The following is a 23266-nucleotide window of genomic DNA, read 5'->3' as shown; positions in this document are numbered from 1 at the left end:
AAGAACCGGTTCTACTCAAGAACTCACAAAGCAGCTTTTTCCTTAAAAAAACACCACATCACCTTATTCAAGTGGAAGGAAGCCTCCACATGTAAGTAGAGATGAAAAAACCTGACATTTATTGAATAGCTGACTATATTGATAGACAAACTATATCACTCACTAAGGTTCACTAGTTCCAAGCAACTTAATAGGAATTTAATAGGACAAAAAAAAAATCAAATACCATTTGAAAATTTTAAAGCAGCTGTTTCAAAGGAGAGTGCAACTCTTGCATATTTTGTCTCTTCCCACCCATTTTACAATGCAACAGAAGTTGTAAATAAAATTTAAATTAATTGACTTACCTTCTTATCTTCTTTTACTTTGTGGGGTTTCTTTTTCATTTTTTTCTCATCCAACTCTTGGTCTGATGTAATAGCCGGATTATCTATGCCACCCTTCCATGTTTCAACAGGTGAAAGAAGTGGGTCTTCTTCACTTCCACGATGCCTTCCTTTTCTTTTACCTTTAGAGGTGGTGAAAGCCTCATCATCACTTGCATCCGAATGTGTTCTCCTATAGTAAGACTTGGCTTTGCTGAACAGTGTCTTAGACTTGTACTTGTATTTTGAAGGCCTTCTTTCCCCATGACTTTTGGATACTCTATCAGAAAACCCATTTTCTTCCTCACCTTGGGTATTTATAACAATTGAGTTTCGAACTTTAATAATACGATTCTGACTATCCTCTGGAACCGCATAGATGTCATCTGCAAAGCCTTTATGTTTGTAAATCGTGTCAATAGGTTCGGCATAGTTGTCAGATTGATCTGTATCTTCTGGTGGTGCTGCAGGCACTCGAGAAGGCTGTTTCCTGGGGTTTTTGCCAATACCTGCCTCAATTGTTTTCAGGAGGTTAGGATCCAGTTTTTTCACATTGGTTCTTGGAACGAGCGGTTTCGGTTTTATCGGAGGAGGCACTTTATGGTTGCGTTCATGGTCATGACAATTGATTGGTGTACTGTGAATAGGATACTCATTTCCTTCCAAATCCAGTCGGTACTTTGAACGATCACTAGGTGCTGGAAGTAACCTTACATCATCACCAATTGGACTGTAAGGCGGTGGTCCTTCAGCATCATCCTCTGAATCTGGGTAATTATAGTCAAGGGAACCTCCTCTCGGAGATCTTGGAAAAACATCTTCACTTGTATGTGTTGATTCCCTTGTGCTGTCTGACATGTAGGAACTTTCAATCATGTTTTTCTTCTCTAATACATCACTGAAGAACAATGTGAAAACCTCAGTTTGACGATGATACTGAGATAATGAATATAAAGCTGTAAACTTAGCTGTAATTTCTGTTGCTATGTGTTCTCCTTCAGTCATGAGCTCCTTGATTGCTTCATTCTCAAAGAAGTCTGCCTGGCTATCAGTAACAGCCACCAACTGGACAGGAATTGTATCCTGAACTTCAGAAAGAAATGCCCGAAGCATTCCCATGGATGCCTTTCGCTTCGCGGAATAGACCAGTATATATCCATGAACAAGTTCATCTTTCCTTACACCAATGGAAGAATGATATGATAATATTGTTATCTGTATTCGACGTCTCTTTTCACCTATTATTTTATCAAGCATTAAAGAATTATTCTGGCCAGCCTGAGCAGCACTACAGGAGTGAGAATCGAGGAAAGGTGAAAGAATAAGATCCACACTGAACGGATCGCCACACATGGCACACATGACAATCCTTAAGTCAGCCTCTGACAGATCTTTAATGGTGGGAACTGGACTTACAACATCGAAATTGTGTTTAACTGCTTCCAGTACTCCCCTCAGAGCTTGTTTTATTTGGGCCTCATTAAACTTGCGTGGGTAGGTACCAGCAGGCACATCTACAAAAGGACACTGTAACTTGTTAGCCAATTGCTGTCCCTGATGTCTCAGAATAGGTAGATTCTTGCTAACACTGTCCCTCTGATTAGCCAATATTAATGTAAATGAAAGATTAGCCATATACCTGTCTCTCCTTATCTGAGATGCTTCAGCCCTTATTTTTGCAATGCACTCCCCAATAAAAGTCAGTGATTCAATAGAGTTAAACACACAGAAACAACCATGTGGTTTGAAGGCTGAAGTCCACAACTGAGTCAGCAAGTATGGGGATTTGGCATCAACCGGCCTAAGATCTAGTTCATATATTTTTCCATCTAATGCATATTCATCATCAGTGGATTGTGTCCGAATTTCATTTGCCAATTCTTGTGCAAGGCCATCTTTGCCCAAAATGAAAAGATTGATTTTATCAATGTTGGCACTATCATGGTATAAATTTGAGCGTCCGTGGTCTTGTTGCAGAAGACTGTTGGCAAGCAACTCTTCCACTTTTATGTCCATGCAGTTTTGGCCACTGAGACAAGTTTCTTTAGTTGGGTGATAAACAAATCCTATATGTTTGAGCAGGAGAGATTCTCTATCAGGTGCAAGTTTCTGTAAAGCTTTGTATCTAGGTTCTTCACTCAGAACTGCATGAATTTCACTCATTTTATCTGTACTTGGTGTTGCATTAAGATCCAGATCGTAAAATAACTCTGAATGTTCAAAAAGCATTTCCTGAAACTCCTCTTTGGCTTTTTCAACAATCTCCCTCTGATGCCTAGCATACACTTCCTTACTATCTGCATCAGTTATGTATTTGAATGCTTCATCCTCCACCACAAAACATATAACTTCTTCCCAAGGCTGTCCGGGTGAAATGAACTGGATTTTCTCCAGAGTCTTTTTGAATTTCTCTTTCATTTCAACCCTCCTTTTTTCGGATATAAGATGCTGCACATGGTTTTGATAAACTTTTTCTGCCTCTAGGGTATTGAGAAGGTCAAATGGAATCCTTCTGTCATTCACTTTATCTATGTGGTCAGTTTCATCCCAGGGTGTTTTTTCAAGCACTACAAAACAGGACTGGAAGTCAGGCCTTTTCTCCATTACCTTCAAGGCTTCTGACCAGCTCAAAAGTTCAATCTCTTCAAGATTTGATAGAAGAGTATTAAGAGCTCTTGGCAATGCATTAATGTATTCTTCTTTTCTCTTTCTAATATGTTCCTGTTTAAGTTGCTCTATGTGTTTTGAAAATGTATTTTTGGCCTTTTTTGTTCCTTCCAAATTTATGTACTCCTCATAATCAGGGTGGTTTTTCAGTTTGTTGCTAACAGTTTTCCAAGTTGCATGATAGTCTCTCACAGTTTGGACAAGTTTTTCAAACTTATCTGTTGCCGTAACAACTAACTGTCTTTGAGTTTTATAGGCATCCAGATAGGGGATTATTTTAGGTTTACCACGAGTTTTATCCATCATTTGTACCAGTGCAGTAAAACATGTTTCAACATTGACATTGAATCTTGCTGATGTTTCCACGACCACAAGGTTCTTCTTATTTGAAGCAAAGGCCTGAACCTCTCGCAGATAATGATCCACACATTCATCACATTTTGTTGCCGCTATTATTATGGGCTTTTTAGATTTTGAGAGCTGGATATAAAGATTATTCACAAATTTAAGTTGATCATCGAATTTCCTATTGCATCCTTGGCTTACATCAATGCACAATAAAAACCCATCGATGTTTAATTTCCCTTCAGGCATTTGTTTTTGCTCAAAGTCTTGCTCCAAGCCCAGCTGATCTGTGCAAATGTACATTAGTTTTTCTGCGGACTGCAGTTTGGAGGCAGCTGCACGTTTTATGTACGGTTGTAAATTTGTACTCCGATGAGGCAAGAAAGTCTGATCATCAATGAACTCAGTCTGCTCAATTACATGAATTCTGCACTCAATTCCATCCTCGCCGCTTTGTGTTACGTCACCCCAGTACAAAAAGTGATCATTGTTAACAACTCTTCCTCCAAAGTCAATTGTGCTAAGCACAGAGGTATGCTCAGGATAATATTCATCTGCTTTTGAACGAACGAATCTATTGCACAAACATGACTTTCCGACTCCACAATTACCTTTATCCTTTTCAGTTCCAGACAGTCCAACAACACTAACAGCATAAGATGGGGGACGTGGCTCTTTGTTTTTTGCCATCATAACTTTCCTCTCATCCTTTTGCAATTATCAAGGTAACTGTATGTGGTTTTCATTCTGGAAAAGGTTCCTACAAATTTGAATTGTATATCCAGGGTTCCAGAAATTGCCTTCAGTTGTTCCTGCTTCAGCTTGTGATTAAGAGAACCTTAGATAACCTGGACAAGGAGCATCATCTTCCTAAAAAATACAGAAGAAAAAAAAAAAATCAAGATTGCAGGTATTTCTTTGTAATATTCATGAGGGAAAAGAGACTTTAAGAAGCACTTGTGCTTGATGACCCTGATTTTTTGTATATATGAAAATTCTACAACTACTTTGAATGAGACCATAAATTCATAATTCAGTAATGCTAATGCTATTTATACTACAGATTTTAAAATAAATAGATTTTAAGCACAGTTTAGTAGTACTTTGTCAGCTGTTTTGATAGCTGAGCAGCGTACTTCTAAAAAAAAAAAGAAACCCCACACCCAAACCACTGTTCTGCTCCTTAGCTTACAAATACTGGGCACAAAAAAAGCAAAAATACAACATAAAAACTCTAAACCCAACCCAATATTCATGCACTTCTATTCACACTCAAATTTTCACTAGGTATCATGCTCATCTGTAAGAATAACATTACTTTTGTGTGCATTTGTAGGTTTAAGCTTAGGTTGCAGTAAAGGAAATTGCAAAACAAGTAGCTGTAAAAGCAGGCAGTTGGCCACATGCCTCAGCTGCTACCTATACCCAGATGTAGACTACTTGATTTGTGTACTAACAGCAAAATGCTTTTAAGGAAATGTTTCGAACATGAATTCTACAGAAAAACACAAATATCATACAAATACTAAGAGTAGGAGTTATGTATAGATTTTAGGACTACAATGTTGCTTCATTCATTCTGTCTCCATGGAAAAAAACAAACTTCTATTAATTGAAAACAAAAACTACTATATCTACATTCAGAGTTTCACAGAATTACTACAAGGTTCCAGTGGCTTTATTGAAGCTGTCATCAAGTATAACAATCACCACTAACTCTCAGTTATTATCAGAAGACTTTCCATGCAAGCATACTGGAAGTGGAAATGCATTTGTGGGTTTTGGATCAATTACATTATGAGGAAGACAGAAAAAACTGACCAAATGACTGGTCCCAGCAGATGGTGATGAGTGGTATGAAATCTGCTTGGGGGCCAGTAACCAGCAGTGCATTCTGCAGGCCAGTATTGGGTCCAATACTGTTCAGTATCTTCATTAATAACTTGGATGATGGGGAAGAATGCATCCTCAGCAAGTTTGCTGATGAAAAAATTAGGAGTAGCAAATGATACATTCCTGCCTGCAGGGAGGAATAAGCCCATGTACCAGGACATGCTGGAGCCAGCTGCCTGAAGGGCATCTGTCCAGAGGGCGACCTAGGGATCCCAGAGGACATGAGCACCACCCAGCAGTGTGCACCTGTGGCAAACAAGGCTAAGAGCACCCCGGGCAGCATTAGACAAAGTAGTGCCAGCTACAGAAGGTTAACTGACAGGGTTAACCTTCCCCCCTTTGCAGCACTGGTAAGGCCACACCTGATGCACTGTGTCCAGTTCCACAGTACAGTAGAGATACAGAACTACTGGAGAATACAGCGAGGGGTTAAAGCACCACAGCAGCTCTCATTTAAGAAAAGGCTAGGACTGTTTAACCTGGCAAAGAGAAGACTCAGGGAAGATCTCATCAATGTGTACAAATATTTGGAGGAAAGGTGAAAAGAAGGCAGAGCCAGACTCTTTTCAGTGGTGCCCAGGAACACGACAGGAGGACACGGGCACAGACTAAAATACAGAAGATGCCATATGAGCATCAGGAATAAAAAAATTCTTTTTTTATTGTGAGGGCGACTGAGCACTGGCCTGGCTTGCCCAGGGAAGTTGTCAAGGCTCCCGCACTAAAGGTATTCAAAAGACACCTGGACACATATCTTGGCAACCTGACCTAGATGACCCTGCTTGAGCAGGGAGGCTGGACAAGAGGACATTCAGAGGTCTCTTCCAACCTACACTGTTCTATCCTCTCTGAAAATATTTTTATAAAAATACCTCTCATTTTCTTGGTAAAAGGACAACTATTACATGGCACTACAAAAGAAAGGCAGATACCATTGTACTTAACATATTTGCTTTTACATTTGTAGAGTACAAAGTAACAACACATTTGTACTGAAATAAACCTATAAATAGTCCTTATCAGAATGAAAGTATAACAAGAGTCAATACTGAAATTTTAGTGCTATATACTTTGTCCTGCTTGGCAACAATTAAGTAACCAAAATATAAAATACAGACTACATACATAAAACCAGCTGTTCATTATGGAAAACATAGAAAAGGAAAGTACTTTTTTAAGGAAGTATCAACTTCATTACAAAATAAAGAGGAACAACTAATTTTTATACTCAAGAGCTTTTATATTGCAAAAACTGAAACTTTTATGCCAGATTTCAGATTTCTTTTTCAGTTAAATCAGATTATTCAAAGACCCATTCAGAAAGACAAGTCACATTTTAAATTTTGCTTCTCACTGTTTCCATTGTGTTTATTATATTCTTAAAACACAGAATTTGGACCTAACAGAAAATGGCTCCAGGAATAAAAATACTTAGCAAAAGTAACATCCTTTACAAGCAGTATTTATATCACCACAAATAAACCCAGTGTTTTCTTTCTAAAGCAAAGCTTATCATAGTAGCATCATTCAAACTGCTAGAATGAGAAATTCAGTCAGCACTTCCACTATAAAATGTTTTCTGTTTGCCACAGCACAATACAGATTTCATGTGGACTAAACTAGAACACAAAAATCTTCATCCACATGATTACTTCATTTCATCAGGAAGACACTGTCAATTTGCAATTAGTTTATAAGAAACAATCAATACTTTCAGATACTCTGCATCCTCAGAAACAAAAGTTGTTCCTCCTCCATCTACAAAAGGTTTTGTTAAATCAATACATTTTTAAGCAAGTAAATACAAAGAGTGAAGGGGGACACTGACAAAGGGAGAACAAACACATCAGTCTCTCATTAAAGTTCTGACATGAAATATTTTAACCATAGTAGAAGCTGAATCACTAAAGATACTTAAAAGCAGCATGGGTTTGTTTTTGGTTTTTGGGGTTTTTTTAATACAGTTCCTACTTTGCCCTGATTGTACAAAGTCACTGAATGAAATCTATGTTAATTAAGTAATAAAACTGGTAAAAATCTGACATTATAATGGCTTCACATTTAATATGTAATCATCATTAAACTGTTCTCCAAATGGAAGGTTTTCCATTTCACTATACCACTAATGTAAATTTACTTTATCGTTTTGCACTGTTTTAAAGCATGCACACTAGAAATTCATTGTAAATTCGTTCCATTATCTTAGTTCAATCTGCCTAATTCAATTATAACAAATTGTAAACACTACAATTCATCTAACCCTCCCCCCCACCTTTGTTACAGATTCAAAGGAGGGGTTCTTTGATCTCTCCAACTAATTTCAATCATAGGATTGAAAATAATACAAAGCATCTGACATCACCGTAGGAAGAATCTCTGACCATCTACAGATGCACTGTAGGACCTGGTCTTTACAGACTTGTAGATTTCCAAGCGTAGTTATAAAGAAAATAAGGTAGCAGTTTGTAGTTATTTACCCACCTTTAAACACGTTATAAAGGCCTAAAGCCCAAACTTACCCTTAGGAAAGAGGTGCAAAGCAAGATGACTCTCCTGCTGCTATCTTCCTGCAGTAATGTCATACATTTAAACAGTGCCCTTCAGTAAGTCCTTCCCTGAGGGATCTGAAAACAAAAAAAAAGAACCATTAAAAGTTTCAAGTTTATGAAGAGAGAAGCAGCAATCAGAGAAGGTTTAACACTTCACCTATGCATGAGGATTGTTTTCCTTATTATAAACCCATTAACAAAACTCAAGCTGGTCTTTGTCTAAATTTGGAGGGTTTAAATCCTGTAAGCACACCTATTAATATTTGAGAGAGGGCAGAGTTCACAAGTGGTTGTGATTTGAATTTCAACTTGATACTTCAACAATACCTAGGTTGCAGAAGCCTGTTATGAAAAAAAAAAATGCAGTTTCTCAGATAACATATAAAATATGAGCTATAAAAATCACTAATCACTTCTAGAATATTTTGGAATTCAAAAGTATTTAGAACATAGATTTGCAAGAGAAAGTTGGTATAGTCATAAGTACAAAATATATTAAACAAATATATGTCTATGTATATATATTCTATTAATAGGAAAAAAGTATAGTCTAGCTCAAAACCCTTTTACCTGTAGTACACCACTTCTAAATGAAAAGGACTCACAAGCTGTGACAAATTATCAACTGAAAATATAATTGTATTTGAAGATTTTGAATTCACAACTAGGGTACAAAAAAATTATTAATATAACCCTTTTAAGTGCTGATCTCACTGCAGGGATGCTACTATAAAGTAATCAGTAACAGAACTCTCCTCCATTGTTCTTCCCTTTGCATCCACATAAAACCCAGACTTAGCCAGGCCGGTGATCCACACACTAAGATGCAGAACAGGAAAGGAACTTGAGGCACTTCCACTGGAATATTATGTAAGCCATTTTCAACTGAGGAAAGGTGTCATTGTTAAGTAAGATGCAGCACCATGCTGTATATGTGCTAAATACTACATCAAAACAACAGAACTATTTCTTGTTTTGCCTTTTACAATTATATTCTTAATAATTTAACTTTGCTTTGAAGATAATATTCACTTGGCTCTAGTATATTTTCTTTTGGACAAAAAAGGTTTGGTAATACTCATAAACAATATACCAATACAAAGTAACTAATCTGGTGGTACCAAACAACACCAAAATCTATAGGCAACAGTCTATCAGTCCTGCAAAATCTATAGGCAACAGTCTATCAGTCCAGTCTATTAAGCCTGGCTGAGCTTCAGTGCTAAATTCTATCACTTGATAGAGAAGATAGGCAGTAAGTCCTGTTCCCTGCCCTTACCTCCAAGCTGAGGCACTCCTCTACATCCACAGCTAGCTGAGCAGAGCAGATGCTTGCTCATGAGGAAAAACACAATGGAACTCTGAAGAACTGAGTACGTGGAAGAGTAGACAGAGTGAGAGAAAAGTGTCTCCACTTGCAAGAATGCATCTGAGGCTTGAGGGACACTGCCACAAGGGAAAGCTCAAACACAGGCCCCCACAACATCAGTGAGAAACATTAAGACACCAGAGAAAGCCCTATTTACAAACACATGTTTCCCAAAGTCTTCCAAGCTGAACTCTAAACACTAGAATAGAATGTCATATTACTAGCAAGTAATAAATACTTGAAGAATTAATCATCTATCAGTATTAAGTAATAGTGGCTGCACAGGAACTTGTAGATGAGTCCACAGTCAAGAAAATCACTTACAGATAAACACCCTTGAGTATTTCTCAATACCCTCCAAAATTGCTTTCCGAACCTACAAATGTTTTAGGCCTAACATGGCTGAAGCAAAAATGTTGTCTGAAAGAGTCCACAGAATTCCTTATGACCATCAACTATTTAGGCAGTCTGCCTAAACAGGGAAAATAAAGGGTGTTTTCCACAAATCCTTTACTCACTCTGTAGTCTTGCCTAGACTCAACAGTTTATGGACCAGTATTTTCTGGGGTTAGTTTCAATCGGCATACTCTTGCAAATGTGTTTGTAAATTACCTGGCCAAACAAAAAAAAGCACAAGTGAATAAAAGGCCCATCACAGCCTAGTCTGCTATATAAGGTATACGAATACACCAAAAGAAACTTACTGTAACCTGTACAGCAGATCACCAAGTAAATTCGAACACATTAGGTGTCAGTGAAATGGTCTGGAGGATGAGTTTCAAAGGGTTGTGCACTCAAAATACACAGATCATGACTCCAAGAAAGTTACAGCTCCAGATTCAAGTTACTATAGACACCAAGTTCTTATATCAACTCATTCTTCTCTTCATACTTTTTGAGAACCAAAACCTGGCACTGGAAAACATTTACTACAATACCTAACATCTGAGATCTATCAGCACATCAGTAACTACAGCCCTCCCCAAAACAGAGTAAGAATTCCACTGTTTTCCCTTCTAACAACCAGTTAGAAAAAAAAGATGTTGATGTACCTTAATGTAACATTGTCATTTCTCATTCAGTTTTAACAAAGAGTTATCTTTTTCACTCAAGCAAGTATAAGAAATCTTCCCTTCAGGTGAAAATCTATTTTAGAAATGAAACCAAAGTATACCAATGTCACCTCATCAACAATTTCAAAACATTTAAATCTGCTGAGGTCCTAACACAATGTGTCCTGTCCATTTTACAAACACACCAATATTCTTGCCTTCACAAGTGCTGGTAACCTTAACTAACCATACTTGAGATCTCATTTATAAATAATGCTAAACACAACAATTACCCAAGTATCAGCCAACATGAGAAAAAACATTATTCAGATTGCTTATCAGAAATTAAGCTCAACCAAGCAACAGCAAGACAGTAAGGGACAACAGTGATCCTCTGGCTGAAAAGAAATTCAGTTGAAGTGGTATGCTGATTAATCGTGCTAGGGAAATGAAGGATGAGAATGGATGACTCTAACTGCTGTTCATTTCACATTCGGTTAGTATGACAGCCAACTATAATCCCTAAAGGAGTTCTGTAGCCTAGATAATTCTCTCCATACAAAAGCAAAGTAATCAGTATATTAAAAATAAAAAAAGAGAGAAACCTCAACTAGCCAACTTCATATTATGAAGCAACAAAAAACTGTGTTTAAAGACATAAGTTCAAAGCTCTTAGTTCCTACTAAGCTCAATAAATGTCTTCTATTAATGATACACTGAAGACTGTCTATGTATTACTCAAAATTAAACCAGAGCCTAAATATTATTTATGAACTCAAAAAATCATGTTTTAGGTGGAATCTAGCAGTCCCAGGGCATCTATTATCATTATTGCTCTCCACAAAAAAAAACCAAACTGACAACAGAAAAAACAAACCAACCTACATAAATTAAATCAAGGTACAATAAAGAGGTAAAGTGTAAAGGTTTAAATTACCAGCACAGCAGTATTCTGAACTCAGGCCTCTCAAGTTACTTATTTTCGGATTTTTGACTATCTGAAAGCATTCAATGTGGTTTCAAAGCCTGTATTTTAACACGGAAGGAAAGTGCAAGATTACAGAAGAAATAAATTCTTAATTCTTTTTGGACAGGATAAGCTCCAACCAAAAACATGCAGAGTGGTCAGAGAAGTTTCTCAGGGCAAGTCTCCCAATCAGCCTTATTTATGGAGATATTCAGGAAAAACACAAAAGAGCTAATAGAGAAATTTTGCAAGGGGGATCCATAAAAAAACTTATAAAAATAGAAGAAAGAAAAGGAAGCAGACATAGAAGGAGGGATCAAAGTAAGGACAGAAAAAGGGCTAAAATTCATTTCCTGGGAGAAAAAAAAAACAAGAAAAATTTACATCCTGGTATGGGCAACTACAATTAATTTTACTGATCCACAGATCTGGATAGTTTCATACTCTTTTGCTTCATAAGAAACTGCAGTATAGAATCCAGGACTCAACACCATAAAGCTTAGTTTGTTTTTTGACCTTGTACAAGCTGCATGTGTCATTGCTACCTGTGTAAAACAACACTGGTTAACCCCTTTTTAAAATTACTAAATGAGAAAGGGAAACGGCATATACAAGCAACAAACAATATTCTGCATAAAAATTAGCCAACTTAAATAAATAAATGACAAAATGCAACTATATATATGTTTCCAAAAATCGTGCATGCAGATATTGGTTTTGCTTTTTTAAATGCAAACATTCTTCTGTCATGTTTGAATGTCAACTGCTACAGAACTGCAAAAATGCGTGGGAATTTTAACTCAAAGCCAAAGAAAAAAACTCTTATTTACCACAAAATGTAATGTGCAGAACTAGCCACGGATTAATTATTTTGTTTTCCAAGAGATGTACTAGAAAAACACAGTTGACATGCAAATTCAAAACAACTTCACAATTGTTTCAGATTTTCTTACTAGGAATTACAAATTCGTTTTTCTTTAAATATTTCACCAAATCTGTAAATTCAAGGAAGTGATGATACGGTTCAAACAATAATCTATAAAATGCAATACTGTTCCAGCTCACTTACACTGACCTTTAGGCTAAAAATTCTCAGAGTAAAAAAGAAAAAAAGAACCAACCAAACAAAAAGTGATTAAAGAGTGATTAAGTATTTTGTGTGCCCATTAGGAGAGACGTAACACAGATCCAGGGAAGGAAAAAGCCCCGGGAGCGCTAATCCGGAACTCCCAGGGTGAGCGGGACCCCCCAGCTGCGCTGCGCTCCCCGCGAGGGCGGGGGACGCGGGCACGGCGCGGACAAAGCCCCCTGGCGGCAGCGCCTGCCCGGCCGCGGGACGCAGGCCCCTCTGGAAAGCATTCCTGCCTTATCACCGAGCAGGAATGCACCACGGGCTCGCTCGCACGGCTACGTCATGGCCACAAACGGGGCTGTTTTCAGTTCGCCCGACGCAACCGGGCCAGCAGCACTCCGCGAGGGGTGTTTGCCTTCCAAAGTGCCACTCTCTCGGAGAAGGTCGCGGCGCGTCACCTCCCAAAAACACCTTCTGCACAGAATCCTAAGGACACACCGCGGAGCAGCCTACTAAACGGAGTGATGAGGAGTGTTCTGTGAAGTTTTATGCGAAATATTCCTGAAGGATACCAGTACATGGGATTTATCTTGGGTCCAGAAAGAACTTTTGGAAGCCTTAAGATAGAAGGATGCTGACGCTAACAATCTTTATTAAACATAATGGAATTATTTTTGCACATCTACTCAAACAGCAAGTCCCAAGAGGGAAACTTACACAGAGAAATCTATTATTATGATCAGTGCTTTTCTTCTCTATGAAGTCTGCACACGGAAAAAACACCTACAGCTTTAGGAAAGCACACAGCTTGAAAAACATGTGGAGCATTTGGTTCTGTTAGTGCTAAATATAGCATTTTAAAACAATTTAGTCTGAGCCCAAAGTATTTAATTGGATTATGTTACACATGCAACACCTTAGCTAACGTAAAGTCCAATACTCGGGAGAGATAGGCATTCGGTTGCAATTATTTACAATTTTACAACAATAGCAGCTGCTTTAGATAGGGATACTTCAGGGGGGAAAAGCTATTTCAGCTCAGTATGTTCCACACTTATAAGCAACTTATGCTGAAACAAGTTAGTGGTAAGGTAACAAATGCTTAAACAATTTCCCGTACTTTTGCTACTACAGACTTTTAAAAAAACCCTTACATTTCCATCATACTTTTTGAGCTCTAGTAACAGAGTTTAGTAGAGTACTATAAATAGAATTTTAAGAATTTTAGCACTTCTTGAAAATAATTCTCAAAGCAGCACAAAAAATGAAAGTAAACCCTTATAAAAATGCACCTGGATGAATATTTGTAATGCCCTTACTTCAGATATGCACTATAAATAAGTATCAGAAGGCAGCTAACTCTGGTCACTGATGTCACTGCTGAAAACAACTGTCATGTGGAAGACTCTTCAGAAGGTAGGACAGCACAACTGACAAAAATGCCACCTATTAACTCCTCATTCTTTATGAATTAAGTATACATGCATCAGTGCTGCAACTGGCTTCAATGCACAGGTTTAAAATGGACGTCCAATTGACCAGCTAATGCTGTCTCTCTCTCTGCTGCTTTTACTCTGCAGTGTAGAGTTTTCAAATTTCTGTCAAGGATCTTTATTAAGGAAAAAAAAAAAAAAAACCCACCGGTTTATCTGCATGACACTAAACTAAAGAATACACACATACCCCCACAGGCCTATTTTGGTCTAGCTTAAAATCGTTCCCCTCCTACTTATTAAGGAAATATTCCACGCTGATATCAAAAGCGATACTGGAAAGAGCAAAAGAGGGGGGCACAGAGGGGTGGGGTGTATTGTGGGGAGAAGGTGACAAGTATGTCTTCCTTTAATAACTATACAGCCCTGCTTCTTTTTTTTTTAATTAAAGCAGTGTTTCATACTCCTTATGTCCTATAGCTACAACACCATGGCATTACATCTGTATGTCTCTGGTGATTCCCTTGGGTGGAGAGAGTCTAAAGGTTATGCTGGTTGAAGGGATTCAAAACGCTTGAAAGCTGCAACACTGCAACTGGCTACCCTATTCCAAAGCCTTAAAATCCACCTGGTGGAAAAACAGAAATGCACACACATCATTAGGAGAGTGAAGTTTTCTGAAATTTAATATCGAGCAATATTTGAAGGTGAAAGGAAGGAGGAGGGGAATGGACAACTGTTCAAATTTAGTAGAGGAAGAACAGAGAAGGCGTGAATGAGTATTAGGAGGTAATGAAGAGGAAAATAAGTACAGAGAAAGGAGAAAAGGGGGGAAAGGCAGTGGGAAGGGAAGAAGGGAGGAAGCTTAAGGACTAGGCAAAAGAAGGGAATGAGGAAGGAAGAAGAGAGGAGCAGGGAAGCTCCCCTTCCTGCCTTCCTCCCTCCCTAGAGAGCCGTGACCAGCTGGCAGCCTCGTACAGCAGGCTCAGACCCTCCCATTGCTCAGGCCTTCATCACCTGTCTGGGACCAGGCACCCCGCTCCCTGCCCTTCCCGCCTGCCCTCCGTGGCGCGGCGGGGCCGAGGGGGCCGGGCGGGGGGCACGGGGCCGGTGCCCGCTCCCCACGCGGCCCCAACCCTCCGAACTGGTTACAGCCAGCGGCCGCCGCGCCGGCTCGCCGGGCTGCAGCCGCCTCCTCCCCCCGCTCCCCTTCCGCCTGCCGGGCCGGCCGCCCCGCTCCAGGCCGGGCCGGCTCCCACGGGACCGCATTCCTCCCCTCACCTCGCGCGGTCGGGATCCGGCTCCTCGGCGGCGGCGGGAGCGGCAGCATTCCCGGGACGCTCTCTCCACGCCGGCGCCCCCGGCGGCTTCTCCTCCCCGCGGGGCTCTCTCCGCTCTCCGGCCCTCAGCTCCCGAGCGCTCCCGGCCGCCGCAGCCCCGTCCCGCCTCTCCGCTCTCTCCCCGGCGCTCAGTAATGGCGGCCGCCGAGCCTCCCCGGCTCTCGCTTGGCTGACGGAGTCTCTCTCTCCCCCTAACTTTACCTCAGCAGCTTCCCTCCCCTCCCCCCTCCCTCCCGCCGCCGCGGCTCAGCGCGCGCCCGCCCGGCCAGCTGCGCGTGCGCGGGAAAGAGCCTCTTCCTGCTGTCGCTGGATTCCCTGGGAAGCCTGGGAGGGCGCGCGCGGCCGGCACCCAGCTGCGCGCGCACGCGCGCCGCCCCGCCTCCCCCCTCCCTCCTCCCTGGCCCGTGCGGGGGCGCGCGCGGCGCGCGCCTGCTCGTGCCCTGGTGGCCGCGCGGGTATCGCGGGGAGACGCGAGTCTCGGGGACCGCGGTTCGAGTCCCGCCTCGGACAGCGGCGCAGGCCGGGACGCCGCCGCGCCCCAGCGTGAGAGCGGCTCCGAGGTGTGCAGGCGGCCGCGGGCTCGATCCCGGGCCACCGGCTCTCTCGGGTGTCGGCCAGCCTGAGTGGGGCCTACACTAAGCCTACAGCCAGCAGCGATGCCTCCAAGGAAGGGAATTGGCGGTTGACCAGGATGGAATTAAGAGATGCCAAAATGCTGGGTTGGTCAGCCCTGTGCCCCCAGCTCCTCTCCTGCCCTGCTGCCTATAACTTTTCACAGCATTTCCCAGGTTTAGCGGGCTTAACACAGCGCTTCTTTCGTTGTTAATCATTAAAAAGAAAAAGAGCACTGCCGTGGGGCTGCTTGTGGGACACCCACCTTTGGAGGACAATGTGTAGGACATTCCTTCTCAGGGCATGCCAGGCACTGGACACCTTAGGAATCCCTCTAGGGCATTCCATCGCAGGCACACCAGGCACTGGACACCTTGGGAGTCCCTCTAGGGCATTCCATCGCAGGCACACCAGGCACTGGACACCTTGGGAGTCCTCTAGGGCATTCCATCGCAGGCACACCAGGCACTGGACACCTTGGGAATCCTTCTAGGGCATTCCATCGCAGGCACACCAGGCACTGGACACCTTGGGAATCCCTCTAGAACATTCCATCGCAGGCACACCAGGCACTGGACACCTTGGGAATCCCTCTAGGGCATTCCATCGCAGGCACACCAGGCACTGGACACCTTGGAATCCCTCTAGGGGCACTGGACACCTTGGGAATCCCTCTAGAACATTCCATCGCAGGCACACCAGGCACTGGACACCTTGGGAATCCCTCTAGGGCATTCCATCGCAGGCACACCAGGCACTGGACACCTTGGGAATCCTTCTAGGGCATTCCATCGCAGGCACACCAGGCACTGGTCACCTTAGGAATCCTTCTAGGGCATTCCATCGCAGGCACACCAGGCACTGGACACCTTGGGAATGTCTCTCCAGGCACTGGACACCCTGGCAGTCAGGTTAAGCCCCCCAAGGCAGCACAGGCACTCGGAGGGGTCCCCACATGGCTTGCCCGAGGTGAAATCTCCCTCGGCCTCTCAGAGCCCTCCAGGGTTATAGGTAAACCCCAATCCCTCAGGGATGGGGCTGAGGAGCTTTGTGCTCCTGCCTCTGGAGCTGGGTTTCCTCAGGCTGTGGCAGGTGAGCCATGGCATACATAAAAGAGCTGGTAAGTAGGTGCTAATCTGTTCTATCCACCCAGGGAACAGGACATCTGTGGTCATCATACACGTTCACCTTATCTCTGTGCATGCAGAAATGCATATTCTGTGCATCATTTATTACTGAAGATCGTTGATATGTCTGCATACAAAGGAACGAATTAATATTTCACTAGCAACCTCATTCTTGGCACAGTCCAAGTTTTGACTGTTCTATTTGTAATCATAATATTTAATAACAATATGGTTCATTCTGTGCAATATTCCATACTGTATGCACATCTTAAGGTTTTTCATCTGAAAGTTAGGAAATTAAAATATTTATATAGTCAGATCCTTTCTAAAGACACATTGCCTGTAAACTTGAATTTTTGAGAAAATTCTCACTAGCTAAACCATTTTGTGTCAAATATGACTGAACAGCCTAGCGTGGACACCACATTACACGAGAATATTTGTAGAATACTCACCTTAGGTAGGCCCACATTAAAAAAATGTAAAATTATTTGACGTTGTAATCACAGCATTTGCTCAAGTGTTTTTGCAGTCACGTGCTAGCTTAAAATTAAAGGACAGACAAGCAAGCTAAACAACCCTAAAACCAGAACTTAATTTTAATTTGAATTACCTGATTTTGAGTTGTTTTAGGGGGGAGGTTGTTGAAAATAGATACCTTGGAGTGTTAAAGTCCCACTTTAACTTTACCAGAATCAAAAGCTTATATTCATGGAATAAAAAAAAAAAACAAAAAAAAAACAAAAAAAAAAACAAAACAAAAACAACTTTTGAGGTTTCTTAGCTTAACATAAATTTAAAGGAAATCTGTATCCTTCTGAAACTCTGCTTAGGTATTAATTCCCATAAACAGTTAATGTTAGAGAATTTTGGTAAACCTCCATCATGTAGGAGATCTCTCATGTAGGAATTGATTGTAGAAATTACTTTGATCCTGATTTTAGTTTTAAAAAAAGCTCAGCAAGGTGAATAGGCCTGGGAATAGCAGGAAGTTTTTCCCAGCAAGCTCAACCCTGAAGTGTGCAAGGCCAGCGAGGAGTGCCTCAGTTGGAAACAGCTTGTAGGGTCATTGGCTGCAGGGAGTGTGGAGGGACCCTCTTCACAAGGATGCACAGCAGCCACACAAAAGGCAACAGGCACCAGTGGTTTCCTGTGATGTTACCTGGTAAGACACACCACCAGCTCCAAAAGCACTCCTTGTGGAAAGAAAAAAACACGTTTTCAGGCAGAATTCGATCAGCTAATTCTTCTTCCTCTGATCCTAAATAGTCCTCCAAAAATTAATGTAACTCAGGAAGACTGTGAAGCCAGAAATTGATTTTCATATAGATTTCCTCACATCAGATCACCATCATCAGTGGAAACTGCTGTGCAGAAACTCACTTGTGGCCTTCCAGGAGCATACAAAAGTTCTGTCAGGCTGCAGTAGGCATCTTGCTATGGTATTGCAGAGCTTATTAAACCCCTTGATTTTTCATAAAGCTACAAAAAAATCAGTAATTATGTCCAATGAACCAACAAGAAGGGTTCTAAGCAGATTAGCGACACAGTGTTTTTCCTAGACCCTATGAGATTTATAATTTTGTAGTTTTATGTAAACCATTGGGTAGAGATACACCCATAGATCATGTCAGATGCATATTAAAAAGACATGCAAGGTTTATAAAGTTTCAAAGGGAAAGTGGTGAGAAAATTGCAAATTCATGAGAAAACAGGTACTTTTATGCCTTTATGAGAGCATAATACTTAGATTTCTAGGGCTACTTAAAGACTTTATATCACTAATGAAGTAGTAAGATAAAGCAACTCCAGGTTTAGCTGGAGTTGCTTTAATTTATCCTTAAACAACAAGAACAAGAACAATCCTTAAATTGTTCAGAAATATTTGTGAATATTTGTCAGAAGAAACCTTTCAAAAAGCCCTTTCAATGACTGAGTAGAATACAGGGAGCACAGTAACCCAGAGAAGGCATAAAAATAAACTGTAATAATGAAAAGCTATTAATAATTTAGGTAGGTTAGTGTTTTGTAAATTATACAGAAAGGCAGTTCAAAGAAACATTTTAGTAAACCTTCAGAAACTCAGAAGAAAGTCATTAATGATTTCCAACATTTGTTATTTATAATGACTATTGTTGCTCGAGCCTTTTCCTGTTGCAGATTTCCCCTTAGAAATATCCTCATACTTCAAGGACTGATTATAAATACAAAAAAGTAAGCACTTGGTATATCTCTAGTAGCCTGCACATTAATTTCCTCTGATTCTAGTGATCTGAAGCCAGATGGGAGGCAAATGCATATCTCCTCATGCTTCTGGAGTTGGTGGATTTCAAATCACAAATCAGACAAGCAATGCACATACTTCTCATGGGTACAGCATTTTCTTAATTGCCCTCACTCCTCCATCACTGCTTTCACTGCAGCTCTTGGAAGTGCAAAACAAGCAATCTTACCAGAGTGCTGAACCAAAAATCAATGTGCAGTTGGTGGTTGCAGAACATGAAATCTGCACATATTATTTTACTACAAGCTGCATTTCAGACCTCTTCCCCAACATCCCTCATTAAACAGGAGAACTGCCAGGTCTGTCTCACTTCAAGGGAAAGGCACTGTTTTGCATAAAGTTTAAGAATCAGTGCTACAGCACCTTCTTTGGGAGAAAATCTTCACACACTTGGAAATTGTTCTACTGTCTATGCTCATGTTAATTCATCGTGCTCCATGTAAAAACATTTGTATAAAGGAACAGAGGGCAAAATAGAAGCATAAATACACCCTCATATCAAATTATTAAGGGGAGCCTGTTTGGTCTCTAATAGGAATCATTTAGATAAATGCATTTACTTACTAAGAGACCCACATGTCTCTTAGTAAGTAAATAATTCCATGGCATTGAGGGAAAGCTAACTAGCATTACTAGTTTGCTGATCAGTACACCTGACAGAACAAAGGGCAGGTAGAAAACTCACCTTTTTTTACCTTTCTTCATCTCCACCCTTGCTCTAGTTTGGGGGTTTGGGTTTTGGAGTTGTGTTTTCTTAAATAAATATATTATTCATTTCTAAAATTAAATACTACATTGATCACCATTTTTTATTAATTTAGATAACTTACCATTTCAAAATAAACATCAAGAGCATGATCAGGGATTGCAATGAGCCTGGCTTGTGCAAAATCAAGCAATCACATAATTCCCACATTCAGTGTTTGTGCTATGAAGACCTGCTCTTTTCTAAGCCTTGCTGTGTTCCATTCTGCTGGTATGAACCTGGTGACTTCCAGGGACTAGAAAATCCCAAATGAGTGCAGAAAGACCTAACAGAGCATGAGAGGGCGATTGAGAAAAAATATGGAATCCATAATTATTCTTTTAAAAATTAACTGGAAAATAAGATTAGCCAGATACCTCTCATGTATTCATTACTTCAGGAAAAAAAAGGAAAAAAAGAAAACTAAAACCTAGGTAGTTTTAAACATGAGTAGGTTTAGCACTTACATATGTATATATATATACACTAATAAAACCTTAACACTGAGGAGCGATTGCCTAGCTCAACATAGAGAACATCAAGAAGGAAACAGAGGATTGTTTCAGGTTGTTATTTTACTTATAATGAGCCCCTTTTCCCTCCTGTCCCAAGCCCCTGGCTGCTCTAGCCCAGCCTTGCAGAAGCCTTGGCCACAGCAGCACCCGCAGCACTCTGCAGCCTTTGCTGCAGCCCCCCAGCCAGCCTGCCCAGCATCCTGTGCAGCCCACAGAGGGTACTGCTCTGGGGCTGGGTACCAGTTCCCATGGACTTACTGAAGATGCCTCATTTCAGTACAGGCATCAGTGTGATGAAGAGAAAGGACAGATTTGTATGAACAACACCTCTTCTGTGGCTTGCATGCTTGTTGAAATCAGTGAGTTGAAGCACTGGGAGCTGCTGAGAAGAGATTACACTTATCACAGGTGAACCAGGAGAGGGCTGTGAGAAGGAGATACCAGAAAAGACTCGTGGGGTCAAGGTCATAAAGAAGGCTTGCTTTTGCTATCACCATGTCTCCCTCTGTGCTTTCAGACAGATCAGGCTTCTCTGTTTAGAGGCACATTGGTTATAGGAGTACAGGGAGAACAGAGATTTGAGAGTGAGAAGGTTTTCTTGATTGCTTTCTGCTAAGTAATTAGTATTGATATGTTTTTGTTTCAGATGCCTCAGGGATAATAGAGCTTTAGGAAATGGGTGGATTTCAGTTGCCTGTTTGCTTTACAGCTATAATTGAGAATTTCTTTTTCTAAAAAGGGGGGAAAAAAGGTGCTAAATGTGCCTCGGGAGAGGTGATGGAAAATATTATGACACTAGTCAAGATGATTGCAAACACGGTGAGGCTGAAATGTGTTCAGCTGACCTAACTAAGCATGAATAATACATTGCTTCTTTTGACTACAGTATTTCTGGTCAAATCCTGAACATAACAAGGTGATTTCAATAACCAAGTTATTGTACTATCAGATACTAACAGTTTAGATGTTATGAGAAAAATATGCTAAAACATTTCTAAAGAAACAGTACTAAGCATTGTGTTCTAAAGCAGTCTTTCTTATAGGGCAAGCACCCTTCCTTCTCTAATAAAATGTTGTCAGTGACTTTAGTTTTTTAATATCACAAGAAGAGAAGATTCCTCTAAATTGCAACATCAGAGGAGATTTAAAGGCAACGAATGCCAAGGGAAGGAGCAGGGAAGACATTCATTTTAGCAACAGATTACAATTACAAAGTGATCATGCCATTGATCATACTGATTTCTACTATTGCAACTATCCATGTTAAGGTATTTTACTTATCTAGAAATTATAATTATTTATTATTATTTATTATTTATAATTATTTCTAAATAAATAATTATTTACTTATATAGAAATTATCTTAAATAGCTAATCTAATGCACAGAAAGAATATTCCCAACTACCAAGCTTGCAATAGTTCCAAGACAAATTACTATTATTATAGGACTGTATGTGCTTGTGATTTCTCTTCCCACAAGTAAAGGGAGAGCTAGGAAAAAAGTATTTTGAAAAGAGCACCTGAATTTTGCCTCAAAGGTTAGAGAGACAGAATCCTGAGCAAAGGGAAACAAATACCTCTTCTGGAAATTACTGTTTGGGCATATGTGTTTGAGTTTTTTCACCAAAATTTTATGCATCTCCTCTATTTTTTTTCCAGTGTGAAAAACACAGAACAGCCATTATTTTCCTAATTGGTGCTAATTGCCTTCAATAGATACAGAGCTATATTTTTTTGTCCAGTGTTATGAATCCTGTATTCAGTCAGGTGAGACACATTAGGAGAGTTCAGACTGAGCTCATAGTAAGTTAATAAAACAGTAAACATTTACTTCTGAAGCTTGGATTCTAAGCTGTGACTCTGAAATAGGTTTTATATGCCAGTGACAAATACTTTACATGCTACATTAAAACACATATCCATGAAAATAGTCATTCAAGCAAACATGTCTTAAAAGGTGTTGCCAAATAAAAGCCCAAGTTATTATCCACCTACAATAAACAGGAAAAAGATCTTTTGTTGTCATTGTAAGATGAGTTAATGGATTCATATGAGTACATTTAAATGCAAATCAAAATTTATTCATGTAATAGAATTTTTGACATTATGGTGTACACATCTCTTTTATTAAGGTAATTTCTGCCCAAATTTTGAAGAAAAAACTGTAAAACCTTTGGATTTAAATCCTTGGTGTGAAGAATGAGCTTTGGAGCTCGACAACAGTGAAGAAATACAACTATGGAATATATCCTCTAGAAACCTATTGTTCCTGCACATGTGTTCTATTTTTTCACCAAAAAGTGTACGTGGCTCTTTAGCCTGCGTGAAGAATGCAGAACAGCCATGTCTTCATAATAGATGATAATTGCCTTGAATAGATGTGCAGTTCTCTCCTTTTCCCCCTTTCTGGTATCAATTCAGGATAACAGACCTATTCTTCCCATTGTCCATCTGTAGATTTTACACACTGCAGTCAAGACAACTACTCTGCAGAGTAGGAACAACTTAAGTGCATATGCATTTATGGGAACCAATAAACAACAATGTAGACATTTTTCTCATCTGGTGTCTGAAAAGCATGAAAAGGGTTCTTTCATATGTAAAATCCTAAAATACTTATCACTTAGAAAGTTACGTATTTACCTAGCTAATATGACAATCAGCGCTTCCACTGTAAGGTTTTTTTCCTGTGTTCCTGCCTTTCCAATTACATGTGCGTGCACCCACTCTCACAAGCCCCACATCAAATGGTCCAGCAACTGGCTGAAAGGCTCTGCTAGGAAGGTTTTGTTGCTGAACAGCTGCTCTCCTCCTTTAGTGTATTCATGAACCTGCCAACTTCTTCCTTGTCTGACAGTGAATCTGTTGTGCACATGAAAGAGGTGTGGCACTCCTCTCTATCTCTGAACACGTGAATAAGAGAAAATACA

At 40.3% G+C, this 23266-nt stretch overlaps 2 protein-coding genes across 3 annotated transcripts in view; one reads left to right on the top strand and one right to left on the bottom strand.

Moving 5' to 3' along the window:
* ARHGAP5 (Rho GTPase activating protein 5) overlaps positions 1 to 15281 on the bottom strand; it is a 47392-nt gene extending 32111 nt beyond the window's left edge. Inside the window, exons 1-3 of one of the 2 annotated variants that reach the window (XM_050974715.1) lie at positions 14994 to 15281; positions 7790 to 7894; positions 348 to 4247 (exon numbers count right to left, since the gene is read on the bottom strand). In XM_050974715.1, coding sequence (XP_050830672.1) covers positions 348 to 4070 — 3723 coding nt within the window. In that variant the 5' untranslated portion in view covers positions 4071 to 4247; positions 7790 to 7894; positions 14994 to 15281. The remainder of the gene's footprint in view (positions 1 to 347; positions 4248 to 7789; positions 7895 to 14993) is intronic. The other variant, XM_050974714.1, reaches the window with a different exon arrangement.
* Positions 5492 to 15675, top strand: LOC127059646 (uncharacterized). The gene is made up of 4 exons (XM_050974921.1): positions 5492 to 5620; positions 12378 to 12722; positions 14662 to 15183; positions 15259 to 15675. Exons 1-4 carry the CDS (start codon positions 5492 to 5494, stop codon positions 15673 to 15675), a joined length of 1413 nt encoding a protein of 470 aa, XP_050830878.1.
* The last annotated feature ends 7591 nt before the right edge of the window (positions 15676 to 23266 follow it).

This window comes from Serinus canaria, chromosome 5, assembly GCF_022539315.1.
Source record: "Serinus canaria isolate serCan28SL12 chromosome 5, serCan2020, whole genome shotgun sequence".
NCBI classification, from domain to species: domain Eukaryota; kingdom Metazoa; phylum Chordata; class Aves; order Passeriformes; family Fringillidae; genus Serinus; species Serinus canaria.
The sequence above is the reverse complement of the archived record's forward strand: the minus strand, read 5'-3'. Positions and strand labels throughout refer to the sequence as shown.